This window comes from Saccopteryx bilineata, chromosome 1, assembly GCF_036850765.1.
Source record: "Saccopteryx bilineata isolate mSacBil1 chromosome 1, mSacBil1_pri_phased_curated, whole genome shotgun sequence".
NCBI lineage: Eukaryota > Metazoa > Chordata > Mammalia > Chiroptera > Emballonuridae > Saccopteryx > Saccopteryx bilineata.
The window spans coordinates 247,829,373-247,851,248 of NC_089490.1; the positions used below are offsets into that span (position 1 = coordinate 247,829,373).

The 21,876-nt window shown below is 40.7% G+C and overlaps 1 protein-coding gene across 5 annotated transcripts in view; it reads left to right on the forward strand.

Annotated features, from left to right (window-relative positions):
• NNT (nicotinamide nucleotide transhydrogenase) overlaps positions 1-21,876 on the forward strand; it is a 108,048-nt gene that overhangs the window by 71,368 nt on the left and 14,804 nt on the right. For all 5 annotated transcript variants that reach the window (XM_066240625.1, XM_066240623.1, XM_066240622.1 and 2 more), the window contains exons 18-19: positions 3,624-3,783; positions 6,197-6,278. In XM_066240625.1, coding sequence (XP_066096722.1) covers positions 3,624-3,783; positions 6,197-6,278 — 242 coding nt within the window. The remainder of the gene's footprint in view (positions 1-3,623; positions 3,784-6,196; positions 6,279-21,876) is intronic.

Here is a 21,876-nt window from a genome sequence, read left to right on the forward strand (position 1 = left end):
TAAGAAATTGTTTCTTCCTGGCTGGTGCTTTGCAGCTTGAAGTGGTTCATAATATATATTAATAAAAATGTCATGGTCCTCGTAATGAGGCACAGCACAGCATTGCTGGTGTCACTCTGGTCGCTTTTCAAGTGTTAGCTCATTTACTCCCCACACAAATTCTGGGGTTAGGGAATACTGTTCTCATTTACACAGTAGGTGTTTTAAGATGTGTATTATTTGCTTTTGTGGTTGTGGAGCCTGACCCAGCACCTGGCACATTCAAATGAAGGTACTAATTGTTAAATAACTATTAGATGACTGTTGTATTTGTTAGCTCATTTCACATTTTGGAATTCTCTCTGGATAGGTTATGATAGCAGATAGACTATCATATATTGATATCTATTATTATTGTTGTTGTTGTTTACCTGCATTATTTTATTATGTATTGAAGGAAATGTGCAAGTCCAAGCCAGAACAGAGTGACTTTGTTATGTGAGAGGCAATGGGACGTACCTCAAGTGTCTAATTAGCAATCCCGAAAATTGAATTTTGGTTCTGATGAAGAATTCTTTTGGGTGTCCTCTGAGCCTAGTGTCTGTGGTTACACAACACCCGGTATTATAAAAATGGAAAAATGTTGACAGTGTCCAAACAACCAGCTCCAATAGATGATTTGCTTTAAACCCAGATGTCATTAGATATTAACCTTTTTATGATTTTATAGTCCATTTACTTGGAAAATGGAACAGCATTTACAGACCAAATTTTTTGATTTTTGCACTTTGCCGCTTGTCGCCAAATGAAAATAGAACAGAATGAAGTTGATCAAAGCCAAACCAAAAATATATATATATTTTTGCCACCAATTAATTAGCACATGCAAAGCCCTGGAATGAGAGATACTAATAAGTGGCATATAGGTTATTATTGCTTTGCTCTTGTCTACTTTATGACCTTTCCTTTGTTTTCAGATTTTATTTTTCTTACATTTTGCTTAGAATTATGTGAATTAAGGACCTCTTTAATGTAGCACACAATTTTCATTATAGGGCTTAAAAACTTGAAAGGAACAGTCTTGGACTGTGTTGCAAACGCTTTGTCTTGGAAGCTGGGAACACTTCAATCTGGGGATCAGTGGTCACAGGATAGTCTCATTAATCACTTAAGCAAGCCAAAAAAAGAAAAAAAAAAAGAAACAAAACAAAACCCTAACCCCTAAACATTTGTTGAAAATACGATGTTGCAATGGTAAGTTCAGAGATGAAAAATAATTTAGTTTTTCAGAGACCGCATGGAATTAGTTTAATGGCGATATAATTGTGGATACGTGTTGAACAAGTTGACTTTGATTGTTAAACTACTGTGTGGTTCCCTGTTTTCCTCCCTGCGATGCCATCAGAAGTAGGCACATAGTCATTAATTAAATGTCCTCGGAACTTCTTCCTTTCTCTGCCGTTCAGTTTTACAGAAAGGAGAGAGAAGGGTCCTGCCTCAGTCAAGTTAAAATCGAGGGGTTATCCTGTCTGTATCCGTCTCGGTGTCATGTCCCCTGTCCTCTGTCCTTCCACAGCACTGTGTGATGCAGGTGATGGAGACCTTTTTGACATCTTGACATTTTTTTAAAGCTACCTATGACAGAAATATCTCAATGTCTGAAATAGTCCTTTGAATCAGTTTTTAAGGGCAACAGTTTGGTGGATCTTATTTTTGGCAATTTATTTCAGAATCTTGTACTTCAAAACTAGATAGACTTTATCAAAATAGTATATGTTATATGTTTGGGAAGTCTCAGGGACGGCAATGTAAATTTTCACTAAACTTTGGGAAGTAGAGGAGGTGGTATTCTGAAGTTAAAACTTCAAGTCAGATTGGGATTATGCAGTTAGTTCAAAGCATAACTGATAGTTCTCTGCCCCTCTTATCTGTTAATAATTGCATAAAGATGTTCTGGGCTTTATTTTAATGTTATCATCTTGGACAAGTTTACTAGACTTTGGGTCTATAAGATGTGACTGTTGTATCTGATCAGTAAGCTTAGAAGAAAAGATCAGTTTGAAAACCTCTGACATTTTGATCCATCATCTTTGAAACTTAGAGCTGTTGATATGCTGCATTAGTCAAGTGTGGCTCTCTGCCCCTTCCCTCTGTTCCCCTCACCAGCGTCTGTGCCTGTCTCCCCTTGGGTGGCAGCAGGCGGGGCTGTCTTTGGATGGCTGGTCATGTTTTTTTCACTGATATGTTAGTTATCACTGCAAATCTCCAGGTGCTTTTTGCTTTTTAATAATAAAGTGTCTTTTTTTTTTTTTTTTTTTTTTGAGAGAGTAAGGGTGGGGAGGTGAGAGAGAGTGGGAAAGAAAGAAGGGAAGAGAGAGAGAAGCATCAACTCTTTGTTTCACTTAGTTGTGCATGCATTGATTACTTCTCTGTGCTCTGACCAGGACTTGAGCTGGTGACCTCGGGGTCAAGCCTGTGACCCAGGCAGTGAGCCAGCGATTTGGGTGCTCGGGACGACACTATTGACTGTGCCACCAGCCAGGGCATAAAGTGTTTTAAAATATATATATAGATTGATACTTATATAGCTTATAAATGGTATAAACAATGGATCAATGATATGTTTAGTATGACCCTTAAAATAGGGTATAATAATTTTTTGAAAAATTTTTTTGAAGTGATCAATTCAGTTATGCTTATGTAGAATGATCATGCACAAGGGATTTGAATTTTTAAAGTGCATTTGATCACTAAAACCATCTAGCTTCTTGTCTTTTCATTTTTCTTTTCTTTTACAACCTCACGTGGAGAAGTCTACAAATGAGGTTTTTAAAACCTGACCAGTTACAGTCACATTTCAGTTGTGGTGTTTATGTAGGGCGTTGCTGGGTGATTGCAAATGAGCAACAAGAAGTGCCTTCCTATTGTTTTTTTTCCAAGATAATTTTTCCAGTTAAGTGGGTGGCTGTATATTTTGATGAAGCAGCGTATAAATTTACTCATCTATCCTTTTGGCAATGAAATCGTTTAAAAGTCTAATAATAGATCCAGTCACTTCTATTAGAGCTTCACAGAGCCGATTTGAAGTTATCCACGTCTGCATTTTTCCCCACTGGCGGCAGAGGGCAGCCAAGTTCTAAATGAAGCGCATTCCTACCCTTTCTCCTCCTGGTCGCCTCTGGACAGCTTGCCGCTGGTAGCGGGACTCACCGGGCAGCTCGAGCTTGCTCAGGTCACCTTGTGAAACTTCACATTCCTGTGCTCTTCTTTTTCTCTTGTGAAAACATGTGAATATGGAGGTGCAGCTTGCTAGCTTGGGATGCAGACCACAGGAATGAGAGCTGAGATTTTCATTAATTTCTTAATGTTACTGGTAATGTTCCATAAAATGCCTTGAAAAAAATTAACTTTTTTTTAACTGAAGATATACTCATGTATGGTTGATTTTATAGAAAAAACAATGTGGTTTCCCAGATGTCTTCTTTTTCACTTAAAAGTTTAAAATAATTTTCAGAAGCCAGATCAAATTATGTGGTTTAAAATGTTTTAGCTGATCTTTACATGATTCTGAATATCATTCACACAAATTGTTTTCTAAACGTTATGTGGGTTAAACTCTCACTGCTGCTGACTTTCTTTTCCAGGCAATGAATCGCTCCTTGGCGAATGTGATTCTTGGAGGCTATGGTACCACGTCAACAGCTGGTGGCAAACCCATGGAAATCACTGGCACACATACAGAAATCAACCTTGACAATGCAGTTGACATGATTCGAGAAGCTAATAGCATTATTATTACTCCAGGTAAAACAACAACAACAACAAAAAAGACCACAACAGCAACAACAAAAAGAAAAAGCAAGCAAACAACCTATAATGGGAGTTCTAGTTGATTATGTCAAAACAATTTCTAACAGGAAAAAATAATCTGAATGGAACTTGTTTGTTTTTGAAAACAGAATGGGAACTAAGAAGTAACCCTATCGTTACAAAGTGAAAAATATTGAGTCTTCTTAGCCTGGGTTCCTATTTTGGGGACCACATAGAGCTTCTACAAATTGGTAGGGTGGTTTTAGGCATGTGTCTTAGGGACTCTGTGCAAATGTTTATGTCATCGTCGAGTTTGGGTTATTTCTCATTGATAATCTCTGAGCCTGTTGTCAGGATTACGTTAGATACAGCACATGAAAGCATCTAGCTCATTCTTTAGACTTGCTCAGTAAATGTTAGTGTTTTTTTTTTTTAAAACAAATATTTAAAAAATCATTGCAAATCCTATGGTTTCTCACTAGATGAGAACACATGGCCTAGAAGTAAAAGGAAGGTGGTCTGGAAGTCACAGCATCCCACTTTGGTTTAATTTTTCTTTTTTTCTTTTTATTCAGTGAGAGGAGAGGAGGCAGAGATAGACTTTAACATGCACTGCAACTGGGATGCACCTGGCAAGCCCACTAGGGGGTGATGCTCTGCCCATCTGGAACATTGCTCTGTTGCTCAGCAACCAAGCTCTTCTTTGTGTCTGAGGCAGAGGCCATTTAGCCATCCTCAGCTCCTGGAGCCAACTTGCTCCAATCAAACCATGGCTGCAGGAGGGGGAGAGAAGGAAAGAGAGAGAGAGAGAGAGAGAGAGAGAGAGAATCGAGAGAGGGAGGGGTGGAGAAGTAGATGGTTGCTTCTCCTGTGTGCCCTGACTGAGAATCAAACCTGGGACTTCCACAGGCCAGGCTGACGCCCCCCTGCTGAGCCAACTGGTCAGGGCCTAATTTTGCTTCTAGTGATTGACATGACATTGACCGCATCATTTGATCTCCTCAGGCCACAGTTTCCTTCTTTTTTGAGTATCCCTCCCCCTGCTCTTCTTCACCATGGTGACAGGGTGCTGTGGTGTTACAGGTAGTGCATTGGTTTCAGATGAAGATTTTAACTCCTTCATGTTCAATCACAGGAGTTTTCAGTGAAGAAAATCTATTGACCTGGCGTGTGGGTAGTTGGTTGCTTGGTTCTACACTAAGATATAAATAAGCAGGAGCATAATTGAACGTGCTCAGGGATGAGCTTTCTCAGGTGGGGCCGCTGTTATTTTCTGGAGACATTGGCAGCATGGGTCTGGTGTGTGGTCTTCTCAGACGCAGGACTGCCGCTGTTAGTTGTGTGTGGCAGCAGCTACATGACGTGCACTGTGATGTGCGGGACATTCTCACGTACAGAATTGCCCCGGGGAAAGCAGCACAGGTGTTACCCGCTGAGCAGCACATGCTAGAGTTTGAATGTGGAAAGGGCTCACTCTTTGCCCTGTAGGGGTTTTCAATCTAATGGAGAAGTCAGATCGATAATGCGGGGAGACAGGAGGGCTACAGTAAGAACTACACTGGACTGAGAAGGATGTTGGGTGGCGAGGATCGGTTTTGGGGCTCAGAGGATGGATAGTGTCGGTGGTGGGGGAAGGCAGAGGACATAGCTTGGAGGCAGGTCAGAGACTGGTTATTTGGGGAAATGGGACAGATTGGTGAATTTACAGTACAGGGGCAGAATGTAGGGTTACAGATGAGGACTCCTTTCTTTCTTTAGGCGGAGGAGAAGGTTTTTAAGTTCCTTAAGGTTGAGGTAGAGGGGGACGGTGGACAAGAGGCCCTGGAGCTTGGCTGGCAGGCTGAGCGTGGGACAGACTGGGAGCCATCAGTCAGATGCTGTTGAAGCCATGGGGCGGCCTGAAGTCTTCCAGGGAAAGTGTGCGGGCCAGGGGCAGGCTTAGAACCCTGGAAGCTTCGTGGTGTGAGGGGGAGAACCGAAGATGGATGCCAGGAAATAGAGGAAGAATAAGGGAGAGTAAGGAAGTTAGAGGGGGAAACGAGATAGCAGTGTCACTAAAGCCAAGCACGTAGACAGTCTGAAAACATTTATGTGGGGGACAGAGGGACAGAGAGAGACAGATGGACAGACAGAGGGAACACAGCATGCGGGTTAGGTGGGGTGGGGTGGGAGGGGGTGCTCAGCAGTAACAGACCTGCACCAGAGTAAGGAAGGACCATTCGATTTTGAAGTTGAAATTTAGGCCAGTCTTTTAAATAAAAGTCCATTTTAATAAGTTTGCTTTCATTTCCAGTCCTATTAACGGATTGTTTCTTTTTTTGGCATAAAAATATGTTTTGATCGAGAGAAAATTTAACAATTTCAAAGTTAAAACCGCATCCTTCTGTGCTCTTAATGTTCCTTGTAGGCTACGGTCTCTGCGCAGCCAAAGCTCAGTACCCCATCGCCGACCTGGTCAAGATGCTCTCTGAACAGGGCAAGAAAGTCAGGTAGGTGCCTGCAGCGGGGGCGGGGCGAGGGCAGCTGGCAGCATGTGGGAAGGACAAGGAAAACGGGACCATTTCCTTGTTTCTGATCTTAAATGCAGTTTCTATTAATTAAGAAAGCACTGTTGTACCTATTAAATAAAATCTGAGAAGCACATATACATGGAAAGAAGGAAAAGGCACCCGGAGACAATCCCTGTTAGTGTTTTGGCCAGTGTCCACCACTTACGCAGTAATTTTATGTGGTGAGAGCACTTGTTACATAACTGTAACTTTGTCCTTGTGGAACAGCAGCCCCCCCACCCAGCGCTGGTGCTGGCCAGCTCAGAGTACCGTATTTCCCCATGTATAAGGTGCTCCCATGTATAAGATGAACCTTCATTTTGGGGCCCGAAATTAAAAAAAAAATGTATTACATGAAGTTATTGAACTCAAGTTTTATTCATCTACAACAATGAGTGCAAAAACAAATGCAAAAAAGTGGGAAATGTAAGTAAAAAATCTACAACCACTGTATGAAGATGCACTCATAGTCCCAAATTTTTTGAAAAAAGGTACATCTCGTACATGGGGAAATACAGTAACTTCTCCAGGGACCAACTACAGAAATGATCCTCAAAGTACCATTCTTTCCACCACTGCTTTTGAACGCTGAGAACAGAAACATCAGTTCAGGAGATGGGCTCAGACTGCTGCTGCTGAGGCCCTTGTTGAGCAGGTCACAGTCTACCAACACTGTCCAATAGACCTTCCTGCGAGGACTGGGGGTTCTGTGTCTGCATTCTTCCCAGGTGGTAGCCACCAACCTTGTGTGGCCATCGAGCACTTAATAGGCTCGCACTGAGAAATCGACTTAAAAAATTAATGAAAAAATTTTTTTTCAATCACAGTTGACGTTCAATATTTTATTAGTTTCGGGCCTAGAGCATAGTGGTTAGACATTTATGACAGTTTTTTAAAGTGCAGTTTTGCATTTGTAATCTCAGGTAAAGAAACTAAGTTGCAAAAAACCCTTTTCTTGCCTTTGTCTCACTACCTAGTTTTTGCTGTCTCTGTCTGACAGTATCAGACGTGAATATAGGCTCATTTAGAAAGGGAAATTTTATTATACTAAATTCCAGGATATTTATTAACAGGGGAACATAGAAGTGCTGTTTCTCTGTGGTTTGATTTGGGGAAGGAGGTCAAGCAAGGCCTTTGAACCACCTCGAGTTGTGGCTTTGTGGTTTGTGTGGCTGACACTAAAGGCAGACCTCCCAAAGGAGAGCTCTTTGAAGAGGGGCACCCAGCGGGCCGTGCGCCGGCTGACATTTGACCCCTTCGCCTCTCAGGCTCTCACTCTCCGGGTGGAAAAGGCTGCTGAAATTTCTCCTCAGAAAACCACCCACTTTTTGAAATAGGAATTAGAGCCACAACTGTTGCAACCACTTGTCATTTGGGCAAAGAACTGTACTTTTGGGAGGACAGTAAGCAGGATGGCAAAGTTGAGCGCTCTGCTTTTCTAGATCCTTCCCTGTGACATTGGCCAGAGGGTTTGAGGGATGTGAGTACGGGCCGGTGGGCGAGGGTCCCCGCAGCTCTTTGCGTCTGTCCTGCGCACCTGTGGGTCCCTGTTCTGGGACTCGGCTCCCAGGAGGCAGTGCCGGACTGTCTGGGTTCTCCCCCCACAGGAGACTGGAACAGGACTGTGTTTGTGGGGAAGCCGGCTCACCGAGGGCAGAGATGAGATAACTCTGTGATTAAGTAAAATCAGTTCGCTCACTGGGATGTTCAAGTGTGCTGACCAAACTATTAATGTCTGTTGATAGAAATTCCTTGTAGACACCAATCTTATACTTTTGTGTGTGTGTGTGGGGTGGGGAGGCAGGTGATAAGGAAATGAGCCAAACAGCGTGCTTCGACTGGTCAGGGTATCGTGCCCGACTGCATGCAGGATGCTGGTTTTCAGCCTGAATGTCGCAGCCATTAATAGTGGAAAAAGAGATGTAGACGATTAAATCAGAGCCTCTATCTAAAATGTTTTAAGCATAGGTTGTCTTTTCTTTTCTCTCTCCTGCTCTCTTTCTCTTCCTCGTTTATTTCCCTCCCTTCCTTCTCTCACTCCTTGCCCCAAACTCTGCCTTCCTGTGACCTACACATCTGGGTTTTTTTTAAAACAAACAGTTAAAACACTATTTTATGTTCAGACTGGCATTCCTGGGATGCACACAGGTCCCACTGTTAGTATCGTCTTAGGAGAACTGAAGGTGGATGGGAACGTCACTGAGTCGGTCTCTTAACTTCCACATTAGAAGCCTCATTTCAGTAACCCATGCCTGTTTTCACGTAGGGTATGCGACTCTGCCTCCCTTTTGGTCATAGTTGCCACTTAAAGCATTTGCAGACCTCCAAGTAGAAAGGATGTGTCAAAGAATCTTTAATACTTTTCCTAACAAAAAGAGATTTTTTTCCTGAATTCAATCCACATGTGAAAAGTTTCCGAATGTATTAGCAATGCCTTCGATCACCACTGAAATGTTTAGGAGGTGAGTGACAAACATAATAAAATATAGAGAGATGGCTTTCATGTCTTAGTCCTCCTTGGGGAAGGAAGTGATTCATTTGACATCGCTCTTGTGACCCACCGGTCAGCCTATGGTAACCAGACGTCTGGGAAGATCGGTCCAGTGTCACCAAAGAGGATGCGGAGGTGTGAGCATCATGTTGTTGGGCCGCTGGGTGGGAGGCAGGACATGAAAGGAGAGGAATAAGACGATGGGAGAAATGAGCTGAAAAGAAAAGGGATAAGACACATGGAATTTTAGTTTCTGACCTTGTTAAAATATGCCTTTTGTCCCTGAGGACATAATATAAACTGCTGTTATAGGATGACGCCTGCACAGTAAAGTAATTATTTGACTTAAGATCTATGGGAGATATTTAATTATATATTAGTATATGACAGTTTTTTTGTTTGTTTTTTTTACTATAGTATGATGAATTTTCAACATGGGCTTTGTAAGAAGTGATATAAATCTCATGTTTTTGATTGAAACGAAAGAGAACTCTTCTTGCTAACACAATGACAGTGAATTATTGTAGTTTTCCTTTCTTGCTTCCGTGTTAGATTATTTTATTTTAAATTTAAAGGGAATTGTAGGCACTTGGTTAATTTTGCTTCATATGTCATCAACTTTTCACAGGAGAAATGTGTATTTTCTTTACAAAGTTAGGATTCTATATAGACAGAGACGCCAGCTTCTTTTTAAAGAGACAGGCTTGTGCGTGACAGGCGATGGCCATGGAAGTTCCCTCGCTCTGTAATAATGCCAGTCTGTATTGACAGACAGTTCTATCACATCGAGGCTTCCATGTGCTCATGGAGCACCACTGCGGGCCACTGGTGTCGGGACTCACAAGCCGCAGGACCACAGCATGCCCAGCGTCCAGATGTGGTGATGTAGTTGCACGTGTCCCCCGTGGAAGTGTGCCAGTGGGACATGTGACTTATGCCAAGGCGGTGCCCAGAGAAATCACCTCTGTTACCCAGTCTTCTGACTTCGGGGCCTGCGACCAATCTGGAGAAAGCCGCATTTGCCTTTGCACTGGCTGTGGTCGTAACTCGCTGAGATTCCATCACAAAGCCCACGGCATTTCACGACAAGGGCTCTTTTCGGAAAGTCGTGCAAGTTCGCTGACTCAGACGTTCTTTTCTGGCTGGGATATATTTGCTCCCCAGTTGCCCTGAGCACCTCTGTAGCCTACCTAACTTAAATGCTTGATTTCTGAAAGTGTTTTAATGCAAAAAATCTGGTCAGACCACAGACATTGTTTTGTCTTTTTTTCCTGTTCTTTGGCTTGATATGATAGGCTTTTCATTATAAAGCAGAGATAGTGTTCCCTGTGAATGAGTCTTAGAAAGAAGAGTAATTAAAAAAAAAATCACTGCTTGATTTTTCTTTTTATCAAACATTATTGGCTTGGATTATCACAGAAGTCTTTTGAATTTCTGAAGCAACTCTCAACCTCTTTGACTAACTGATGTTATACATTGCTTTCATGTTAATGTTCAACTGTACCTTTCTATTCATAATTTATTGATAGAAATTTATTACTAGGCCCAGGCAGCTAGGCTCAGTGGTAGAGCATCAGCCCAGCATGTGGATGTCCTGGGTTTGATTCCCAGTCAGGGCACACAGGAGAAGCAACCATCTGCTTCTCCACTCTCCCCATACTCCCTTCTGTTTCTCTCTCTTTCTTCCCTTCCCGCAGCCATGGCTTGACTGATTTGAGCTCATTGGCCTGGGCGCTGAGGATGGCTCTGTGTAACTTTGACTCAGGTACTAAAAATGGCTCAGTGGTGAGCATGGCCCCAGATGGGTAGAGCATTGCCTCCTAGTGGGCATACCAGGTGGATCCTGGTCAGGGTGCATGTGGGAGTCTGTCTCTCTCTCTACCTTCCTCTCACTTGGAAAAAGAAGAAAAAAAATTATTACTAGGTACTGAGAATACAAGAATGCATTGGCCTGTTCTCACTCTCAAAGTTTATAGTTACAAAGAAAAAAATGTATAAAAAAAGGAGTCAATGAATGAAGTTCATTTATGGCAGTGGTTCTCAAACTTTTTAAAGTCAGGACGCATTTAAAAGCCTACAAATAATTGTAGGCTCACTATATACAAATTTATGAGAAATATGTTATAATAATTAAGTCAAATATTAAAGAAAAAAATATAAAGTCCAGCATGCTTTTATGGTAATTAAAATAAATATGAAAAAATTAAGTTTATTCTGACATTAAAAAACATTTTATGTTACATATTTTGAGTTATGCTTTTTAGAATTTGTAAAAAAGGGATTTAAAAAAACCCAACAAAATTTATCTTTATATATATAGATACATTCTTAGTAAGATTTAGTAAATTCGGCAGTTCCTGCCTCAAGTGTTAAGTTTTTTCATTTTTGTGTTTATGAGAAACATGAGCCTGATGTGTCCTAGTGATTTCTTCAATGTTTAGGCATATGTTTGAAAAGCAAACTATCATTTTCTCGTCAATACATTGAAGAATTCTTCTCTTTTTACTCTTAATTATGTTGAGTGCAGAAAACCCCCACCATACATATCATCTTAACTTTACACCAAACAAAGGATAGAAGAAACTTGCCTCCGGTCTTTCTGGAGAACATGGGGGGTAGTGTAAACAATCCAGCACCACAGCTTAACAGCCTTTGCAACCTAATCAGGTAAGTGACGTAGGGCGCCGGGCAGACTGTCAGCTTACAGTCAATACCCCACACCTCTGTCCCCCCAAAATCTAAACTCCAAAATCCCTGTTGGTTTTTTGGTCCCCAACAGTCACATATTTCTCTGGAATACCATAGGGCGCACCTGGAAATCTAGGGCGTGCCAGTGCGCCCTGGCGTACACTTTGAGAACCATTGATTTAAGGTGATAGTTTGCCAAGGAAAGTAGCTCAGAAGTAGGGAAGGAAGACAAAGGAGAGGAGAGGACAGTTCAGACTACTTATCCTGCTCATGGCATGATGTTTCTTGCTGGTTGTTAAAAATATTAATTTTTTCATTCTCTGTCTAAACACCTCTAGCTGCCAATAGTATTTACAGTTTAATAGTGTTTTGTGGTCTTGTCTGACATGGCTGTAGGTTTAGATATATGCTGTTTTTGCTAAGAAATCCATTTTTTGAAGATGCTAGAAGGTTCTTTTGCTCTGACTGGGTTTTCCTGGATTATATAAATTCAGATAAACAGAGTCCAGCCTCTCGGACTTGTCATGTTTTGGGTACAGGAAGAGCTAAGACTTGCAGATTTAAAAAGCAGTGAAGGCCCATGCTTCCAAAGAGAATAGAAATTTGGCCTGATAAAAGGTCCAGTATAGTATTTGAGCAAAGAAATAGAAATATTTAGCAGTTTCATTCCAGCCTTGTAATACTTTGTTTTTAGACATGACTGTCTATGACTATGAATGACCAGTCACTGAACAGATGATTGGCTACTACCTTGTGCCAGGCACTGGTCTGGGTCTTGAGACTTTATCAGTGAGTACACAGATTAAAATGCTTGACCCTATTTACATTTTCTGGAGGAGTTTACATTTTCTGGGAGGTTAATTAATGGACTTTGAGATGTTCTGAATTCTGAGTCACCCAGAACCCCATTGTGTTTCCAATTCAGATGTGGGGTGTAGAAGTATTCCTTTCAAAGTTAGAAGTGGCTCTGTTTGGTGAGGGTCTGAATTAGCCAATGTTTCCGGTTTCCTGTGACAATATTGGGTACTTCTTAGCCTTCTTGAAAAGCATGGTGGCAGGTGGGTGACAGTGATGGGGGTGATATGTGCAATTAGTCAGATGAGTGAAACTTTTGGGGGACTAGAGGAAAACCAAAGAAAGCATGTGTCTTCTTCATTCACATCTGTGTTCAGTCTGTGTATAGAATTACCAGGCATGTCTTGGATCAGAGGTGGCAATTGTGCCCTTAGGGAGTGGCCATCTTCCTCCCAGATTCTGACTGGTGACCAGACTATCTTTGGCTTTACGCAGTCAACAGCATACAGGGGTGGGCAAAAGTAGGTTTACAGTTGCAATACACCTACATAAGGCAAAAATAAACTCTGTTGTTTGTATACTCACACCTATAATCCTACTTTTGCTCCACCCTGTCTTGGAGTGGAGGACTGTGTCAAATCCTGGAATTCAGGTGTTTTGTAAAGCCTCTGCCAGATGAACGTTCTAGACTCATCCCTTGGAAACCCTTGTCTCCAGTATTCTGCAGTCTAAGTGGGAAACTTTCACAGCTGATGAAACCGGAGCCTCTGCCCGTCACGGTGGCGTTTGGTTCTTAGTTCTGGTATTAGTCACAAGAAACTCTCTGAGCTTGTTTTTTTCACTAAGGTTCACATAAACACGGCAGAGGACAAATAAATAAAAGCCCTCCTCATTTCGCTTTCGGATTCTTCAGTATCTTGCTTATAGTGTGCATGTTATGGTGCTCACTAGCATTTCATCGTCAGAGCCCTTCAACAGCATCCTTACTTATTCAGACACAAAGATGAAATTATGCATCGTTTCTACTAACTCTCTGCAGTAGGTCAGAATATACTATTCTGGAACATTCGTGGTAAATTAGAAGTTTTGTGTTGTTTTTTTTCTCTCTGACATCATTCTTCAGAGTCTTTTTGGTTACTTTGAAATAAAAACTGCTTCAGTAGTCCTTCTGTTTCTCTTCTGGGTTTGGTAGCTGGGCTTTGGTTCAGTGATGGAAAAGCCATATTTGGGCACACAGTCTTTAATAACCCCCTCCAAGTGGGTGAAGTAGTGTTGTGACATGGTGAATGTTGCACATGTAGAGACATGTGACACTGGGTCGCCCGACCGCCTCCTCCTTAGGTGGCTTCTTGTTTTGGGGGTAGTCTCTGTGTCACAGGGCACATGCATACATGGGAAATGTGACTATCGCCCTCTGTCAAACATTTCCTCATTCACCATCACAGAACAGGTTCTACTGTCCTGTCCCGGAGAAACTGTGCCCCTGAGACGTTTGCGCAAGCTCTTGTAAGCTTCACAGTTCTCCTGAAGAAAGGCAGGCCATGGATGAACACCAGGCTTCAGATCACAGTAAGCAGTTCAGCCCTTATTAGCCTTCAAAAAAAAAGGTACAGAATGTTCTCTAATCCTGGCTTCTGGAAACTCCTAGGAAATTAAATGAGTGGGTTTTTCTTTTTGTTGTTGTTGTTGTTTTCTTCGTCTGGAATTGTGTGAGCGAGTTGGTCTGGACCACTGCTTCTAGAAAGGACTTTCACAATTTTAGAAAGCTGGGTGTTCTTCCTTTTGCCTAAGAAGTTTCGCCAGGAAGTTGAATCCGGAGCCTCTCTCATTAATCAGCTCTTGCGGACGCGGTCTGCCTTGTCAGGAAGATTTTTTCCCCCCACGTCAGTACCATGTTCTTCCTCAAATGGAGAGACCAGCCCTGCCCAGCTGCTACCCTTTTCACCAGGAGGGTAGTTTATGGCCCATCTACCCTGCTTCATATTTTATAAAGTTTTATTCTGAACTAAACTTACTAAAATAAATTTCTTTTAAAAACAGCTCTTTCTTGCACTTTTAATAAGTGGTCTGTAATTGTCAATCAGAAATTCTGATCAGAATGTGATAAACCAAAGAAAGCTTACTTCTAAGATCCCATTATATTTTTCACAGGTGAAATATACAAATTAAGAAATGTTGAATATAGTAACAGATTTTTTTTTTGTATTTTTTTTTCCCCTTGAAGTGAAAGGGGAGATGGGGAGGCAGACAGACAGACTCCTGCATGCGCCTGACCAGGATCCACCTGGCACGCCCACCAGGGGGTGATGCTCTGCCCATCTGGGGCGTTGCTCTGTTACAACTGGAGTCATTCTAGCGCCTGAGGTGGAGGCCATGGTCCTCAGTGCCTGGGCCAACTTTGCTCCATTGGAACCTTGGCTGTGGGAGGGGAAGAGAGAGAAAGAGAGAAAGGAGAGGGAGAGGGGTGGAGAAGCGGATGGGCACTTCTCCTGTGTGCCCTGGTCAGGAATCGAACCTGGGACTTCTACATGCCAGGCTGATGCTCTACTGCTGAGCCAACCAGCCAGGGACCAGATCTTTTTTTATTACCTCCATGGACCCTACTCTGAATGGAGCATTGCCCCATGCAAACAGAGTCAGTTCCTTAAAGTGTAGCCCATACCAGGGGCTCTATTGCATCATGGAGAACTCCTGTCCTGTTTTGTTTCTGATGGGGTATACCCCATTCACTGCAATTCTAAATGAAGGATTTCTGCCTTAGGACGTGGTTGGACTGAAGAATCTTTAAGGTCTATTTTAACTCCTCAGGTTTTATTGACTCATAAAAATTGATGGTTCAAAAAAGGAAGAATAAGTAGACTTCTAATAAAGGACCCCTCTTTTTATTTTTCCTTTGTTATGTCTATTTCCTAGTTAATTTGTCTTCCTCCTAGGAGCTGAGAATCATACATGTAGGTAAATGTTGGTTGATGATATTAAATAGGCAGAATTCCAAAATCCTATCAGTGTACACCATCCTGTAGTTTGATTTTTAAAATAGAATACACAGTAACAGAAAGGAAAATAAACCTTTGAATATCTTGAGTATGAAAATATATTTTGCATAGTGATTCCCAAAACATTAAAAGAGATTGAAAAAAAGATCTGGCCATCGCTTCCACTATTTATAATAGCAAGAGGCTGCAACATAGAGAAAGCAGCACTCTAAATACTTTCGAATGGGCACAGTGGTCCCTATGTTAGGATACTTGGCTCTTCATGGTTTATTGCTGAACTAAATCTTCATATTTCCATAACACAAAAAGGAAAATCTAGTTTATGTGAACATTTGTGGTAGGCCCCACAAGGTTATTTACTTTTTAATAGTTCCGCATATCCAAGATACTATGTACGATGCACCCTGGTCAGGACATGTTGTCTCCAAGGCCACAGTCATGGGAGTTCACATTGCCATGTCCTCTTTAGAGCTTGTGGTGTCTGAAGTCTAATGTGAGGTAGTAAAAAAGTTTAAGAATGAGATTTATATTATCTTGTATTATAAAAGAGGCTTAAAAACGATGGGTTTTTAAGAAATGGCTTTTTTACCAAATTTTATGCTGTTCACACAGTATTCATGGATAGCGCTTGTCTCCACTTCCATTTGTTTTTATTATATCTTTGTTCATTTAAAAGGCCTTGAAGATCAGGCTGTTCATTCAAGTAGATTATTCTACTTTTTTTTTTTTTAAACTGTGCCTGGGTCTATTTTATTGGTGACTGAGGCCTTCACTTTTACTATATAATGTTCTATGAAAGATTTTATTATTTTCATATATGAGAGAGGAAAATAGCAAAAAGTGTTTTTTTTTTTTCACCTCAAGATAATTGAAGAGATTGCCCCTGACTTGATGATATTTGTCAATTGAGGAAACAGTACTTTTTGCCTAATAGTATCTGTGGGAGGGTTGAATATGGCCTTTGGAAATTTGACTATGTCAAAGTAAATCTGTATTTGAACACTAGTTGTGCCAAGTTCCCAGTGAGTTCAGTGTTTGGTTTGCCTCAGTCTACATTGACTGTATAATTTCTCTAGTATTTAGATATAGTTGTGAGTACAAGAATTTCCGGCTTTTGTTAGATTATATTGATATTTACTCAGGTTTCAAGGTGAAAATTAGAAAACCAACCTAGCAAATGTTGATATCAAACCAATGTTTATTTTAATGCAAGAACATGCATTTCTTTTTATATAATGATCATTAAAATGATCATTTGAAAAATCCAGGTGAACCTTTAGATCACCAGAATTTCAAATGATTATTTGAAAAATCCAGGTGAACCTTTAGATTACCAAAATGTATTTGAATACAACTTCATGATTGCAGGTTACATTTATTGATTGCAGGTTATATTTATTAATGGCTTGTGTGTGCTTGGCATTGATCTAATGTGCTTCCTATGAAAAGCTCTCTACATAAACGGTCTCTCTTAAATTTCACAGTAATCCTCTGAAGAGGGTTTATTATCAGTCCCATTGTATACATGAGGGAAGAGGGGCGCACAGAAGTAAACTGTCTGAATGTTTTGAACCCAGGGGGTGGTACTCTAGAGCAGTGTTTTTCAACCAAGAGACCACCAGAAATTTTGAGCCCATCCCCAAAAGAGTTACGGTAACCACCCTGAAGCTGTATGGAGATTATAGACCCAGTGATCTTAGTTGGATTCACTTATGCTCAGGGTGATTTCTGCCTTAGTGGTCCCCAAAATAATTCTCTTTTCACCAGCCCCCAAGTGTAGAAAGGTTAAAAACCACTCCTCTAGAGAGTTTAACTGCACCTCTAGACTATGCCCCTACCTTCTTTCTCTAAAAGGAGGCATAGAAAGTTCATGAGTCAGCATACCTTACTGGGCTTACTATGTTGTTTAAAACCCTGCCCAGTCGTAAATGAATCCGTGTAACAGAGTGCCAGGTACTATGGGGGACTGATAAATAAACCATGGCTCCTGTCCCCAAAACACTCGCCATCTGCAGAGCACAGCCATGTCAACCTATCTGTTATGGTGTAGTACCCCGGTGGGAGGAGAGGCGAGAGCGTGGAAGGTCTTCCTGGCATCTCATTTGAGTCGTTCTTTCCCTTCTGTAGAATTTTGCTGTGGTCAGGGACAGCCAATTTTGTTTTGTAAAGCATGTACACAATAAAACTAATTTTTTGTAGTTCAAAGGGAAGAAGGAAAAGGCTAATAGGCTTTGCATTTTGGAATTCTGGATATTCTTCATGTGATGATGGAACCTTGACGAGCTTTGGCTGTCGGTTCCTGGAAATTGCTGGTCATGGCCAACCGATGTCTGATATAATTAACTTTAATACATACTTTGGAGATGAGCCAGTTACATGGGCCAGGATTGTTATAAACTCACATTGCACATACATATTTCTACAAATGTAGCGTGTTCTGTTGTTTCTATCAAAACATTGGCATTCTCTTGTAATAGCCTTGCGTGTGTTTTTCTCCAATCTTTTAGTCTGAAAGTTTAGTATAATAAATTATTATGCAAACAGATATAAAGTGATCTGTCCTTTGGGATGTTCTGCATAACATGTTGGTTAGCTTTGTGATTATTTACCCTTTGCAACTAGCTCAAAAGAAACGTCGTCTTTTAGGAAGTCTACAGCTAATCAAATATTACAATAATAACCAATATATTTAGAGGTTTTTGATTTCTAATTTGGTCCAAGACACCTCAGTGAAAGTGTAAAGATGATAGCCAAATGGAATAATTTAAAAATAAGCAAAGGCAGTATTAAGAAAAGAATAAATTAAAATTAAACAAAGAAACTGGTATCAAAGAGGAATACAAAATTGAAATCCAAAAGTAAATCACAAAGTGTATATTGGTTTATTTAGCTAAAATAGAAGCCTTAGTTCATGGAATTTTAGGACTGGAAAGGAAGTTTGTGGTTGGCTGAATAATGCCCGCCCCCCAGTCCAAATATGTTCACTTCTTAACCCTTAAAATCTGTGAATGTGTTGCCTTACAATGATGAAAAGGACTTTGTAGATTTCAGGGGAGGATGTTGGGATATGTAGATTATCCTGGATTATTCAGGTGGGCCCATACGATCACTAGGGAGGAGGCTCAGAGTCAGAGAAGAAAATGTGACAGTGGAAATAGTAGAGGTCACAGTGATGCAGCCACAAGCCAAAGAATGAGGGCAGGCAGGAGCTGGAAAAGGCAAGGAGTGGATTTCTAGAAGAATTGCAGCCTGGCCAACACCTTGATTTCAGGGTGGGAATGCTGATTTTGGACTTTTGACTTCTAGAACTGTAAGAACATCAATTTGGGTTATTTTAAGCTACTAAATTTGAGGTAATTTGTTATAGCAGCAGTAGAAAACTCATTCAGACCTTAAGTGTCATGCAGTGCAATGACTCTTAGTCTTTCTTAAGTCTCAACCATCCCATTTGGGAAGAGGAAGGGATGTGGGGAAAACAGGAAATACATATTAGTGGTTAGAAGGATGGGAAGATTAAGAGAAAGTTTTTGGTGTCTAAAACTACTATTAACATCTCAAAAGAGCACAGACAAGTAACTCCAGGCAATGAGTACTATAGGAGTGAGGTACAAGGGATGTCTTAGGTTGTTCTGGAAGTCCTGAGTCCCACCTAAGCTGTCCCTCCCTTACTAGTAGCTCAGACCATTCGTTTATATCCCTTCCCTCCTCGCCTACCTGGAGGGCTGTCCCAACAGCTGCAGCTGCCTGGATTATGTCCACTGACAATCTTCCATCCTTCACATTTGTGTGTGAAATACTCTTGACTCCGTTTTTTACTGAATGGGAGGTGGGTAGTGTATCAGTCCAGATTAATGAGCCCTTCTCTTCCTGATCCACAGAAAAGAAGCCCAAAACATTCCTTAAGTGGGGGCATTTGTTTTAAATTAACAACAACAAATTTTTTTTTAATTTAATTTCAATTCTTTTGTATCTGAAGACCATTTCATTTTATTCTGTTTTACAAAAATGAGGACTTTTTGGTCGATTTCTGATTTGTTTGGTCTGCTTGAAAATAAGATTTTGTCTCTTTTCTAACCAGCTGATCTTTTTTTTCACTTGGAGTGTGTTATTTTCTAAGTTGCTGGGTATTTTGTGTTTCCCTTGAACCTTCTCCAAGTACCCTCTGATGCTTTTAGGCAGCAGCTCCCTGAACTAACTCGAGTTATTTATCAATAGTTATATAATTGGGTGTAGTCGGTGACAGAGGTAAAAACCCCTGTTTGTGAGTGTGCAAAAGCAGCCTTGTGTGAATTTGACATCGACTTGAAATTGACACAGTAGATATATCAATACAAATTGGCATTAACCGTGAATATAAATCAGCTGATTAGTAATGCATTAGAACGTGTGTAAAGTGAAACCAACTTTTCCAATTAAATTTTTGATTTTAAGATGTTCTTTTGAAAATTATCTTGTTCCATTATTATTTTTTTAAAAAAGACTCATCAGGCCCCTAAAATTTAATTATAGTATGGATTTCTGCCTTTATTGGAGTACATTCTTCAGCCTTTGGTTCTTCCACACAATATTTAGAAGAATATTGAGTTAGTACCCATATAAACCAAACAGTGCATTAAAATGCGTAAGAAATTCCGGTTTCAGTTTAAGTTCTTGTCTGGGTTTTGGTTTGTTAATCTTGGTAATCTGTTTTGTTAGGTATTTACAAGGAACTGTTAGCTGGGGGGAAAAAGAAATAGGGACTCTGTCCACTTAATCAAATTCCTGTTGAGCAGAAAGTATAGATGTTTACTATTTCTAACAACTACTCATTCTTATTATTGGTTAATTTCAATAGAATAGCTCCCAGAGAAGGCACTGAGTTCTTTTTTTTTTTTTTTTTTTTTTTTAAGCAAGAGAGAGAGACAGATAGACACAAAGAGACAGACAGGAAGGGAAAGAGATGAGAAGCATCAACTTGTAGTTGTGACACTTTAGTTGCTCATTGATTGCTTCTCATAGTGCCATGACCAGTGCCATGACTGCAGCCAAACCAGTGACCCCTTCCTCAAGCCAGTGATCTTGAGATTATGTCGATGATCCCATGCTCAAGCCAGCAACCCAACACTCAAACTGATGAGCTCACACTCAAGCCAATGTCCTCAGGGTTTGGAACCTGGGACCTCAGTGTACCAGGTTGATGCTCTATCCACTGTGCCACCACTAGTCAGGCAGAAAGCCTGAAAGTCTTAAAATTTTTTTTCTTTTTCTGTTAAGAGCAAGGGACAGGGGAATACTGCTCTGAGTTCTTTTTAAGACTTTGCACAAGTTCTGTTCCTCATCAAAGTTTACTCCCTAGATTGAATACATGCTGATAATTTTCTTCTTTTCTTAAAATTTCATTTTTTTGGTTTTAGAAGAGAGAGAGAGAGAAAGAGAGATATGTGGGGGGGAGGAGAGGGAAGCATCAACTCATAGTAGTTGCTTCTCCTACATGCTTTGACTAGGCAAGCCCAGGGTTTTGTACTGGCAGCCTCGGCATTCCAGGTCGATGCTCTATCTACTGTGCCACCACAGGTCAGGCACAAGCTGATGATTTCCATTTGAACCAATTTTATTATGATGGTTGCAAAATGGTGGTTTTATAACCCACCACATGTATCAGTTGATGGTCTATCACTATAGAGTGTCTCTCCCTCCCTTTCTTTCTTCCTTCCATATTGACTTTTAAATCTGTTATCCATCTTGACTCATGAATTCCCATTTTCCTTGGTGGTTTATAATCAGTTACTATCCTTATTAATTTTGATGTCCAAATTAATTCCTTATTCTTACATACTTTAGTGTCCTGCGTGCCTTTACAGCCACATGTCCAAGTCACTCTCTTATGTGCATTTGTTTTGCTTTGTGCTCTGTCCTCTTTCCCACTTTTTGTAAGGATTACAGAAATCCTCTTTCCTCTTTTTTTAAAATTGGAATTATTACATGTGAGTGATCCTGCCTTCTCTGAGCTCGATAATGTATTTTTTTTCTGACTGCCGCTGTTACTGCCCGGGGAACCGCAGGGACTGCGTGGCCACCTGTTGTAGAAGAAAAGGCTCAGATCCTCAGCTGGACACTGAGGTGCCTGTTCACAAAGTCAAGCACCTCGGAAACCTCCATTCATCATGTCTTTTTCTTTTCCTAGATTCATGACAATCAGCAGGCTAAAGAGTATACATTGGTGATTTTAATGTAGTGCATTTTCTTTCCAAGTCTCTCTTTATTTTTTTATATTCACGCTTAAAATGCGGTATTATTATTAAAATATTAAAATAACATTTCTGTTCATTTTTTTTTTATAATTTTATTTTTTTAATGGGGTGACATCAATAAATCAGGATACATATATTCAAAGATAACAAGTCCAGGTTATCTTGTCGTTCAATTATGTTGCATACCCACCACCCAAAGTCAGATTGTCCTCTGTCACCTTCTATCTTGTTTTCTTTGTGCCCCTCCCCACCCCCTATCCCTCTCCCATTCCCCCCTCCCCCCCGTAACCACCACACTCTTATCAATGTCTCTTAGTTTCACTATTATGTCCCACCTA